The 13,649-nt window shown below is 24.7% G+C and overlaps 1 protein-coding gene across 1 annotated transcript; it reads right to left on the bottom strand.

Annotated features, from left to right (window-relative positions):
- Positions 1-3,229: 3,229 nt before the first annotated feature.
- On the bottom strand, positions 3,230-13,335 carry LOC122497928. Its single transcript, XM_043605355.1, has 3 exons — positions 13,181-13,335; positions 7,063-7,124; positions 3,230-4,734 (listed from the first exon to the last, which is right to left on the bottom strand). Exons 1-3 carry the CDS (start codon positions 13,199-13,201, stop codon positions 3,534-3,536), a joined length of 1,284 nt encoding a protein of 427 aa, XP_043461290.1. The 5' UTR covers positions 13,202-13,335; the 3' UTR covers positions 3,230-3,533.
- Between the last annotated feature and the right edge of the window lie 314 nt (positions 13,336-13,649).

The raw sequence follows: 13,649 nt of genomic DNA, 5'->3' as shown, positions 1-13,649 counted from the left end.
TAAATTTAAATTATAATATGTATATTTTCTCGTAATAAGTTAAAAAAATATCTGCACTAAAAACAAATTTATATGATTCAACTAACCGATGACTGGCACCCAGAAAAATAATGTATTTAACTCATTGTCAGATATTTATTTGCATCAAATCATTTTCATTTAATAAAAAATCAAATAAACTGTATTTGAACCAATAATTTCAGTATCTAGAGAAAATACCATTTTTTGACTTAAATAAAAATTTGGTAATAGACAACTCATCGTTTATTTAAATCAAATAAATTTTTTTCCATTGTAATATTATTAAAATTTATTAATAGTCAAAAACTTAATTAATGGATTTTATATACAAAAAATTAAATAATAAATATTACTATTATCAATAACCAGCAACAATTCGCGCCCTAAAGAGCGCGGCTAACTTCTTACTGCCTTTTTTAAATAAAATAATTTTAAAAATAATAGAATTTAAAAATTTTCTAATTTAAATTTTTGTTGAAAACACTAAAAAAATTCAATTTTGTAGAGATTACAAATAATTTCAGAATTTCAATTATTTAAAAAAAAAATAAAATTCTTCTTATAAAATTCACCTATGTTCAGAATTTGAAAAAAAATTCTCGTAAAAATCCCAATTATCTTTGTAAATAACAAAATTCTTCTACAAAATTCAATTATAGTTTTATCACACTAAAATTGTAAATCCAAACAAAATAACAGCACAATATAAAATTCAATTATTTTTATAAATGTCAAAAAAATTCTTGTCCTAATTTCAACTATTTTCAAAAAATTTTCTAATTTCAATGATTTTCAATATCTACTATTTTAAAAAAATTTCCCAAAAAGAATTCAATTTAAAATTCTAGAAAATAATAGTAATAAATAATTTTGTTAAAAAAATTGTGATTCATAAACAAAAATAATATGCAAACGAAATAAATTTTCTATTTCTTAATCACAGTTGTTTAACAATTTTCTAATTTTGTTTAGAAGTAAAGAACAAAAATCTGCATAATTTCAATTTGACAAAACATAATATTTAACAAAATTTTAGTCTTTTAATGAAAAGGAGTGAGAAAAATTCTGATGATTTCTATTTGTCATTACAATTTTGAATTAATTATAAAATAAAAATAATTATAACATAATAATATAATATACAATCTATCTAAAGATAACAAAAAACAAAAGTATAAACAAAAGACAACTTTAGAGTATGAGGGACAGAAAAAGTGAATGAATGAAAGAACATTCAAATTATTATAGTTAATTTAATAAATATTATTATTAAAAGTTTACACCCAGAAAAAAGATATATTTGACTCAGAACCTAAAAATTATTGATTTGTTTCAAATAAATTTCAGTTATGGTACTAAAATAATAAAATCATAAATAAAATTTTTATTTAAAACAAATAATTTAGTAGGTTCTGTGACAAATATACTTTTATTTGACTCAAATAAATTATTATATTTGGTTTATAATTATAAAATATTTCTCAGGATTTAATTAATAGATCAATATCTACTAAAAATAAATTTAATCAACAATATTATTTAAAACCAAACCATAACAAAATTAATTTCCATTTCGACATTTTTCTATAAACAAAGCAAAATAGCTACACCCATAGAAATGTTTTATTTAAACCAAATATAATTTATTTGAATCAAATAAAAGAAGGGGAGACTGGGGCTAAATGTTAAATTTTGCAAAAATGTTTTTAGGCAATAAATCCGCTTAGATGCAAATATATGTGAACGTCCACATGAAAAGGGCCCATTTTGGTACTATTAGACTTATCTACATGGACAAATTTCTTGCAAAATTTGGGAAATTTTGAGTGGTCATAGAACTTTTTTGGTGAAAAATTCGACGAGTTACAGAATTTCAAAACCTCATTTCGAGAAAAACGGAATTTAAGATTGTGATACCAATTGATGGTGATATCTCTGGTTCTTCTGGGAAGTTATTCAGTCATTTTTGAAAATTTTATGTTTTTAACATTTAATTTAGCCCCATACTGGGGCTAAATGTTAAATTCTATTCCTAGCCTACTAAAACTACTTTCTGGTAGCTACCAGTATGCCTAAAACAGGTAATTTAGTTAATAAAACATATGTGTTTATTTAACAATAGCTTTAGAACAGTTATCTAGTTAATTAATTAAAATTTATTTGTAACAATCAAATAACATTTATTTGAAGCAAATAAAATTTATTTGAAACAAATAAAAAGTTTAGTTGGCTTTGAGTCAAATATCTTTTTTCTTAGTGAACAATTATATACACTGGCAAATTTTTTGCGCAGCAATATTATAATTGTTATATAAAATTAATTTTTCCCCAGAGGCTAATTAATAAACGCGTATTTGCAATTTGTGAAAATCTGTCGTAATTGCCCGTTTATATCAGCGGAAGGACAGAAATCGAGCTCATTATAACTAGAATCGCAAACATATTCAATCCAAATTATGAACGCGTCTTTAAATAATAAACACGCGATAAAAATCATGATAAAAATAATTAATTCATTATCCTTGTAAATTAATGATCCTATTGTAAAAGCCAATTAAAAATTCCTCTTTTTTTCTAGAAAAACATATTTTTATTCTTATTAAAAAATATTAATTTTTTCAATTCGTACATTAAAAAAAGTACCTTAATTCTAAAGTTTCGCTTACAATAATAGGAAAAATTTGTTTTTTAACATTATTTACAGTACGAGACGATAATTATAATTAATTACCATTATACAATTTGATGTTTTTTTCCCGTGTACATTTCTTTCTTTTCTTTTTCATATCTATATGAATATTTCATATTCATATTTATATATACACACACGCGATATTTTTATAAAGTACAAAAATAAAACTTCTATTTCTGATCGAAATTGTCTATTTCGATCAAAACAATAATAAAATAAAGTCAACTTCATGTGGAAAAAAATTAGTTCAAGCCCAAGAATTTGATTTTCAGTCATCAATAATTTTTTTAAATGATTCTATTATTTGTGAATTCTATCATTTATAAAATTGTTGTCAAAAAGCGTAATTGATAAAATCCTATTTTTTAAATAGAATTTTATTACTCTATTTTATAAGTAGAATTTTATGAATAAAAAGCCTTTTTTAAATACTTTTGTACCTTATTAAATCGTTAGAGTTACATTTTGTTCTATATTGTTCGTCCCTTTACAATGGCAGAAATAAAACAAAAAAAAGTCGATCATTACTCGAGCATCATTCAACAGTCTATCATCAAACTCGAATGATTAGTTGAATAATTCTCGATATTTCTTATACACCAAATTCAACAGACTTGTCCTGGAAAAAAGCCTCCAGGACAACAATTTTTATACAACCTATACCTATAAATAAAAATAAGCAAACAAAAAAAGAATATTCCAAATACAAATCAAAATACAAAGAAAATATATTCCGATTCAAATTCAGAATAAAATTTTCTAACTCATTTTTAAATACACAACGAAAAGAAGAAAATTAATTTTCCTCTTGTTCACTAATTTATTTATACTTGTAACCCTCGTCTTCGTGATGAGTTGGCGCTGGAACCCAGACCTTCTCCCAAACTGGTTTCCAAACTTTCTTCCAATCAGGCACTTGAACATCCTTCCAGACTGGAACCCATTTACTCTTCCACTCGGTCTTCCAGACCTTCTTCTTTTGATTCTCCCACACTTGTTTCTTGTGTGGCACCCAAACTTGAACATCCTCCTCCTTCCAGATTAATTTCTTATCGGTGACCCAAGCTTGCTTCTTCTCCGTCTTCCAAATTTGCTTCCACTCTGGTTTCCATTCGAGTTTCTTGTCAGTCACCCAGGCTTGTTTCTTCTCATTCCTCCAGGTCTTCTTCCACACAGGCTTCCAAATGAGTTTCTTCTTCCAGAGATCGTGACTCGTGTACTGCCAACCCTCATTGTCCTTGCCAACGATCCGTTCGCCGGGAATACCAATTTTTATCCACTCTGGCACCCAAATTTTCTTCCAGTCTGGCACTTGAACATCCTTCCAAATTGGCACTTGAACTTGTTTCCAAACTGGCTTCCAAACCTTCTTCCAAGCCGGCACTTGCACGTCCTTCCAAATTGGAACCTGAATTTCTTTCCACACTGGTTTTTGAACCTTCTTCCACTGTGGTACTTGCGTTTCTTTCCACACTGACACTTGCTCGTTTTTCCAGACGGGTACCTCAACTTTCTGCCACTCCTGCTTCCAAGTGAGTTTCGATTGGGATTTCCATACTTGCTTTAATTCCGATTTCCAGGTGAGTTTCTTTTCCCATTTGCCTTGAGGCGCTGGTGGACCATAGGATGGTGCTGGTGTACCGTAGGATGGTGCCGGTGTTCCATAGGATGGTGCTGGTACTCCATACGATGGAGCTGGTACTCCATAGGATGGTGCTGGTACTCCATAGGATGGTGCTGGTGCTCCATAGGATGGTGCTGGTGCTCCATAAGATGGAGCTGGTGCTGGCAGATCGAACGAAGAAGATGGTGATGGTGCACCATAAGAATTTGGACCAGCAATATTAGTGGAAAGATCGGACCCATGACCACTGTCAAAGGAACCTCCATGATCACCTCCAAAAGATCCAATGTCGCCGCCTCCTGACGGTGCACCATACGTTAGTCCCGGTGCCGATGGTGGTGCACCATAAGAGTCACTTATTCCCACATTAGGTGCTCCATATTGTATCAAAGGTGCTCTAAAAAATATCAAAAATCGTTAATAAAGCAAGAAATTATCAAAAAATAAAATCTAGATATTAATTATTATCGTTGTATTTTGGTCATTTTATTTATTTATTTTTTACTGTTTATTGTATTCCAGTTGTATCGTGTATTTGCAGTTTGAAGTTAGTTATTCTTGTTTGCTTTTTTGTTTCCTAATTTTTTTGTTGTTGATAATTTTCTTCTTTAATGTTTTCAAAATAATTACATTTCTCGCGAAAAAATTAATTAAAATCTTTAAAAATATGTTAATTCTTAGGAGAAATTTAATTTCAATTAATTATTCATTAAATAAATCCATCGCTATTTTTCACTACTAATTACAAATTGATTTAATTTCCATCATTTTTCTCATTATTCAATCAATATTTTCTTATTCTCGTGAGGAGAATGATGATGATATCCAACCTTACAATAAAACAGAAAAATTGAACTTGAAAGAATTTCAAGTGAAAGTGTTTCCCTTTAAAGAAGAACTGAAGAAAAAAAAAGCATATAGTTAATGGCTCTTTAACGATTTATGATGAAATGTATTTTCTATATAAAGAACAGGTGTTCTGCTCTATATTAAATTAATTTGAATTTACTTTCACTAACCAAAAATATTATGCTTATTGATACTTAAAAATTGAAAGTGATCATTTTTATTTTCTTTATAAATATTTATTGCACAATCATTTTTAGACTACTGTAACTTTATAAAAGAAAAATAATAAAAACTTTCCAAAAATAATTTCTAAGTATTATTACATACATTTATAATTGTTACTTAACTATTTATATTGCCAGTAACAAAAAACACCATGTTTAGACAATTCCGATATAGTAATACGTTTCTCACAAAGTTATAAAAATATAAAAGAAAATAAAATTAGTAGCTTACAATATTATTACAATATGAATAAAAAATAAAAGCAGCAGTGAAACAAAAAATCATAAATAAATATTGTTGAAAATTATTTAACGTCAGTTTTTTTTTAAATTGATAAATTAAAAAATTTTTTAAATCAAATAATATCAAAGATAAAATAATAAATGAATTCTTTACTCAATATTTATTTATTTAGGCATATTCGGGCAAATATCAGTAAACAAATTAAAAATTTAAAAAAATAAAAAAAAAAATTTTCAAAAAAATCATAGAGTGATTTGAGACTAAAAAAATTGGTCCTAAACTTTCGCCAAACATATTTGAATAGATAGTTTTTAATATCACTGGGACTTTAAATGTCAAATATAAGGATTCTTAATATAGAAGAGGTCCTGATTCTTCATTCGAAGTAAAGTCAAACAACATCTATAAACTTTAGAAATTCTTTTCTAAAATATTATTACTATGCAAATCTCACAAATAAAAAATAATTATAAACATTTCTTGAAAGCACTTTCACCTCAATGTCCAATAGTTCCATTAGATATACTTATGTATTGAATTATACAAAAAAGTGAAATTGCGAATCTTTTCTTTCTTTATTTTTTTTGCAAAATTTAAATAAATAAATCATTTTTCAAAAAAGCAAATGTAAAAAATAATTTTAATTTATTCGCTACTGATATAACTTTTTTATATATGATTAAGATATAAAAATTATTGTAAATCCCTCAAATCTAAATAAATTATTTGTTTTAATAAATAATTTTTTGATTATGATAATGAAAGGGAAAGTCACGTTTATAATAAATAAATAAATAAATAAATAAATAAATAAATAAATAAATAGATAAATAATAATCTAAATTAATCTAAATAATAATTTAAGTAAATTATTTGTTTTAAATAATTAATTTATTTTGGTATACCAACAATAATCTATGTATTAATTTATCAATTAAGGGCATTTGAACCATTATGACGTCACACTTTGTGCAAAGAAAATGTTCGAAAACCGTGACGTTATCATGGTTCAAATGCCCTTAAATAACTAAATAAAAGCTATCGATGTAATTATTATAATTATTTATTAAGTAATTTATTAATAGCCTTATATTTCATATAATTTAATGCATAAATTAATATTCATTATTTGTACTTCTTAATTAATTAAAAATGAATAAATTACATCAATTTATAAATAAATTATTAATTATTCCCACTCAACATTAGCGCTATAGCAATAAATGTAAACAAAATGCAAATAAACAAATGTAAGTAAATATAAACAAATATATACAAATGTAAAGAATATAAACAAATGTAAATAATTAAAAAAATAAACAAATATAAATAAATGTAAACAAAAATAAATTAAATAAGTATAAACAGGTACATATAATAAAAAATAGGTAAAATAAGTGAAACCTACTCCTTCTTTTCCCTGATTGGCTCCCCGAGAGTGGAGACGATCAGTAGGCACCCCAGTAGTACCTAAAAGAAGAATGAATAGTCATTAATTTATTTGTCTTTATAAATTTGTCAATTCATTTATGCTATATGTATAAGTTTCAATTTATTTGCCAGTATAGGAAGTGCGGAATATATAAAATAGAAAAGAGAAATTTTTTAAAAGCCTTGATGTGTCTTTTGCGATAACTAATATGTCTTTAATTAGATCTTGTTATCATCCTGACAGGTTTAAGCTTCTGCGGCTCAAAAGAAGTTTCGATTTCAAAACAAGTTTTTTCTTCTCATTTCATTATTCTTAATCGGCTTCTCTGTTCTATTCTTCCGCATGAATATATATTGTACATGAGATTACGTCAACGAATCGTCAAAATTCATCAACTACTACCTACTTTCTTTCAAAATCTTTAAATATAAAAAAATGAATGAAAAAAAATTATTTGACTAAATCAAATAAATAGAAAATTTCTTTCATTTTTTTTTTTTTTTTTTTGAAGAAAAAGATTTCTTAAATTTAGTGAAACATGCCTATTTTCTTAATTTTTATATTTTCTTTTTTAATTACGAGAACTTATTTCAATCTAAGAAACATTCATTCAATTCGATAAATATTTTCACTCAGATGTTGGGTATTAAATCACTGACTATAGTTTTTATTTTATATTGTTTATAATTATAATTTATAACATTGTATAATTTAAATTTTTTATTTATGTTTTTAATTAATACATTAGGCAGCCTGCGGTCCTAATTTTTAATTAATTTAATTTAATTTAAAAACAATTCTTTAATCTTATAGAAATTATTTCTTTCTCTCAAAATTTGAATTAGTAAAAATACTTACTACTTTGAATTAGTGACTATCTTTTTGCTTTTTAATTAATAAATTTTACTTATAATTAGTAGAAATTACTAAATTCAGTAGTAAATTTTGAAATTTTTACTATTTTCAATTAGTGACTGACTTTTTTCTTTTGTGTACATTAAAATATTAATAAATTTTACTAATTAGTAGAAATTACAATTTATTAGTAAAATTTGCCAATTCAGAAGCAAAAAGTCAGTCATTAATTCAAATTAGTAAATATTTTTACAAATTTAAATTTAGAGAGTTGATTTATTTTTATTTTATAATTATCAAATTGGAAACAAGTTTTTTTTTGAATAAATATTTTTAATTAACTATCGTGGTAATCAAAAGCCCCAGATTGTTTTAATAAAGAAACAAAAATCATTGTGTAAAATTATATAGAAAAAAATGAATCTTCATTTCTCAAAGTTAAGACACGCGTCTTTTTTGTATTCGCGGAATTCCCATCAGGTAAATTTCTGACGGCACTCAAAAATGAAAGTCGCAAGGAATGGAAAGATCCCTCTTTGATGGTTGTATACACGAATTAGGTCAAATTCCCCCACTATTTTTTTCTTCTTTTTGTTTTTTTCCAACAAGGACGCAAGGTTCTTTTTTCCAGGATGTAATATTATGAGCTTCGCTCTCAGTGAAAGTGCCAGGGAGAGACTGAACTTGTCTTATTTTTCAATCGGCCACGCAATTATTACGGCTTTACATTTTATTATTTCCGCACGATTCTTCTTACGTATAGCGCGTGATTATTGTCATTTTTGAGAGTTTCGCGCCCACCTTGCCTTTGAAAGTCATTTAACAAACTTACTTCGACTGCCAGCTGTGTGTCGAGAAAAAAAAATTGTTTTCATTTCTTTTTTATTTTTTCTGAATTTTTTTTTTAATTTTTAATGAGATTTAATGTTCCTTTGACTGTATATATAAAGTTCACGCCTCCGAGACATTTGTGTCGTGATCGTGCAAATCATCGATCACGAATAACTATAGAAATTATTTGTAAATATTTTTATTCAAAATCTTTCATATTCGCAATGGCAAAAAATAAATAAAAAAGATTGGAGAAATTTCGAAAGTTTCCTGGGAGTATCATTTAACAAATAAATCATCAGTTGTTAAAAAGAAATTTGATTGATTATATATTTCATTATTGTCGTGGATTTTATAAAATGAAGATCAGTTTTTTTCGCATGTCTATTATTAAATTATTATAAACTATCATTTATATAACTTTGTAATTTTTTATTTTCAATTTTATACGTTTATTTTTTTATTCTCTGTATTTTTTAAATTTTACTATTATATTTTTTATTTTTATTATTTTTGAATACAGAATTTAAATTATATACTTTTTATTTTCATTTTTTCAAAATATTTTTTGGTACATTTATTTAGTTAATTAGCTATCTAATTAATTATTTTATTCAATATAGAATATTTTTTATTTCTCTCCTAAATGCTAAAATAACTAAAAATAGCAATTTTTTTTATTCAATTTATTAATTTAATGCTTTATTCTTATCTTTGCCTAATTTTAAAAAAATTAATATTTTACATCAACAGATTAACCCTGTTGATCTCAATAATAATAAGAAAAAAAAGAAAAGCAGGTAAAATTTTGTGCTAGTTTTTTGACATTATGAGAAGAATTATTGATATGACACACTTTGGATGCGGGACAATGTTATAAATTTTCGTTGACTAGAATATTCAGGTGGTCATTACAGACTCAGGTAACTTCCTAACTGTCTCAGATTTTTCAACCAAGATAAAAGAAACTTTTTTATATTCGAAATTCCATTTGTTTAATGGAATGTTTAAATATTTTTTTAAATTTAAAATCACAATTTTTGAAAACCAATGTTTTAAACACCTAATTACAAGTAATCTAAATATTTACCTACTTAATAAATTATTAATTAACTATTTCATTACTTATTAATAAACTATCGAATTACTTATTAATTAACTATATAATTACCAACATATTAATTAAGTAATTAATTACTTATCAATTAACTATCTAATTACTTAGTTATTAACTATCTTCATTAGTCATTAAATATTCAATTAATAAATAATTAAATAGCTAATTACTTATTAATTAACTATCTTAATTAGTAATTAATAGCTAATTACTTATTAACTAATTATCCTAATCAGTAATTAAATAGTCAATTAATAAGTAATTATATATATTTAATTGATAAGCAATTAAATAGCTAATTACTAATTAATTAACTATTCGATCATGAATTAATTAACTATTGAATTTCTAAGTAGATAAAAATATTCTTTTACAAAATTTAATTTCAGTCCCTTCAGTTATTTAAATTGCTGAAGCAATGAATTAATTTCAACTGCATTTAAATTTATCTAATAAACAGTTTTAATGCGAGTAGAAAAAAATTAACAAACAATGGGAAATTTTTTTTTTGTTTTGTGTAGTTTCAACGTTAAGAAAAGTAATAAAACTATCAATGCAACGAAGTGAAACATCACTTTTTTCATAAAATCATTTTGCTCATCTCTGGAACTAATGTACGTTCTTATAAAAATCACTGAAGAATAAAAATTCCTTTTACGTTTTGTAAATTGGTCGTAAGAATGGAAAACATAAACATGCAAATATATATATATCAGAAACCATTAAAAATATCATATTAGGAAAAATTCTCCAAGTGCTCTATATAATAATATTAAAACAAATTTATAACTCTTAAAAGAAATATAAAATATTTCCCAAATAAGAAAGAAATTATTAACCTTTTCTTCTTCTACCTTATTTACTACTTCAAATTTATAATTTGAAGTTTACTTTTTAAACTTTAAATCTTTCCTTTAAAATCAAAAAAATTACGTTTATAAAAAATTATAAAAATATAAAAATAAAACGTAATTAAATTAAATATTTAACAAAAATTTATAACTAAAAAATTTGAAATTCATAGAAAAAAACTAATCAGAAAAAAATATATAGAAAGAAATTAATATAATTAAAAATTTTGTGAATTAAAGTAATATTTTTCACACTCTTTACACCTTTTATAAAAAAAATTGACTTTAATAAATTCACATTACTCTCACACATGAAAAGTGGAAAGAAATTTCTTCTCACACCTAATGTAATTAATCATCGTCAAACGTACAGTTTAATTACCAGACAAGAAAAATAATTATATAAAAAAAATCTGCATGAAATATTGACTTTACACATCAAAAGTTAATTATTCGTAAAAATTATATTCAAGTGTAATAAAAGATCTAGTAGAATTTTTTTTTAATTATAAAAAAAAATTGATAAAGAAAATTATATTCAAGGAAAAAAATTATAAAAATAATATACTCATGTAAATAAGTTGGTGTGTAATAAATGAAATTAATGAATGAGCATTTGAAAAAATGATTATGCAAAATAAATTAGTCTTTTTATACGATTTAAACTAAGTAGAGTATGGGTAATTGGTTGTATTTAAAATTATGATTACATACTGATTACATAAAACAGAATTTCCATTTTAAAAAAATATTTCATTAATTGCAATGTTATATAGTTTTCTGAGTGTACGTTTAACGTTTGATGTAATCATGTTCTCAAATGATAGCTTCAATGGTATCAAGAAGATAAATAACTGTTTCTCTGACCGCGGTACCAAACTCTTGATCTATAAACGCTACTATATTGTACCAAAGAGATTTCTGATTAATGATCTTTCCTCAATTATTATAGAACTATCTAAATTTTCAACTTAAATTTTTAATTTCAATTATTAATTTATATTCGTTTAAATATAATTATATTATAATTTTTTAAAATAATTATTTCAAAAAAATAATGTTGTTTCATTTGTAATTTAGTTAACATTTTATTATTAAATAAATTTATTTTTTATTTTCCTTCTTTTCTCTTTTTTTGTATTATTTGTGTATTTATATTATTACATAATTGTATTATTACTTTTTTGTTATTTTAATGAAAAAATTCAATTAAATAATTAATTGGTCTATTAATATTCGTGAATTGAATGATTGTTTCTATTTTTCAAAACATTCGATTACTTCAAGTTCAATTTAAATAAAATGTTTTTTCTTTTCTAACTTCAAGAAAGAACATTAAAATTCAAGTAAAAAAACTTTTTCAAGAAATAGTATATTTAAATAAAAGAAGTCCTAATCTTATGATGCACTCAGAAAAAAGTTTTAGTTTAAAACTATAGAAAAATATTGTCTCGATAAAAGTGTTGAGAATTTTTTTTTTCTAAAATACTCTTTCTGATTTAGTTTTATCAAAATATTTTCAACACTTTTCCCGTTACAAGACCTGATAAAATTAATCATCATCAAGAAATCTTTTTCTTTTGAATAAAAAATATTTTTTTAAAAGAAGAAAAAGATTTCTTGAATGAAAATAATCACTACTTAATAATTATTAACCATTAATAATTAGTTAATAATAATCAGGGACTAATAATTAGCTAAAAATTATTAATAACCAAAATTTATTTAATAATTAGTAACCAAAAATTAGCCAATTATTAACGACAAAAATTTAGTTAACAATAATTAATAACTATAATAATTAGTTAAAAATTATTAGCAACTAAAATTTGGTTACAAATAAAGAGTAACTAATAATTGGTTAAAATTTAATAGCAACTAAAATTTGGTTTATAATAATCAGTAACTAATAAGTAGATAACAATTATTAGCAAAAAAGATTTGTTTAATAATAATTAGTAACTAATAAGTAGTTAAAAATTATTAATAATAAAAATTCGATAAATAATAATTAGTTAAAAATAATATAATTATACTAATTATTATTATCAAGTATTATAATTTTAATATTATATTATTAATTATTACATTATTAATAATTGTTAATGACTAATTACTAGTTAATAATTTATTAGTAAAATTAACCAGTAATTTGTTAATAATAATTAATAAGCAAATAAATAATAATTTTCTTTTAAATTGAAACTTTTTTCAGAGCATTTCATGAATGAAAATCCTGCCGGTTGTAAAGAAAACCCAACTTTTTCTCCCAAGAACAATAATTATAATATCTCCACTGATTTTTCTCACACTTTTTTGTCAAAGACAAACACTAATCACAATAATTTTGGATATCACCACACTTGGAAAGAACGAGTGAAAAACTTTGAAAAAAAATAGTTTCTACAATTAAAAAAAGAAACCATTGAACATCACTGACCAGGGTAGACCGCATCTTCATGCACGAATTTCCCTTGGGGTTTTTTAATTCTTCTTTTTTTTGTCACTGATCGTCACTGTTCTGGCGAATTTCTGATGATAGTCGATGCTTTTATATGTGGCAGAAGTGCGTACATGCCCACACCGCCTAGACCCAGGACGCCCTGGGCATTAGAGGCACGAGGATCGAGGTGGGGCTCTCACCTCCTCGACATGATGGGGGTCGAGAAGCAGTACCAATTGGGATTCCTCAAGTTTCAGGTGAGATTACATTCAAAAAGTTGGTGGGATAAGGTGAAGAGGGGAAAAAAGGGGTTTCAAATGGGTCTCTTTCTTCTTTTACCGCGCGCGTCAAAAAAGAGGTGGAGAAATACAGAGACACTTTGTGTATTGTATACGCATTAAAGAGAAGGGGGCCTTAAGGAACATGTTCATCGGTCACCCAGAAGACCTAGACCATTGGATGACCA

Source organism: Leptopilina heterotoma, unplaced genomic scaffold, assembly GCF_015476425.1.
Source record: "Leptopilina heterotoma isolate Lh14 unplaced genomic scaffold, ASM1547642v1 Lhet_14, whole genome shotgun sequence".
In the NCBI taxonomy this organism is placed as follows: domain Eukaryota; kingdom Metazoa; phylum Arthropoda; class Insecta; order Hymenoptera; family Figitidae; genus Leptopilina; species Leptopilina heterotoma.
This window is presented reverse-complemented; position numbering and strand designations above follow the sequence as displayed.

Bases quoted from the DNA above. Each gene is read 5' to 3' on its own strand.
- LOC122497928 (XM_043605355.1), bottom strand. From the start codon at position 13,201: ATGAAGATGCGGTCTACCCTG. The intron at 7,125-13,180 runs GTCAGTGATGTT...TTCTTCTTTTAG, and splicing joins TGAAGATGCGGTCTACCCTG to GTACTACTGGGGTGCCTACT. The intron at 4,735-7,062 runs GTAGGTTTCACT...GATATTTTTTAG, and splicing joins CCAATCAGGGAAAAGAAGGA to AGCACCTTTGATACAATATG.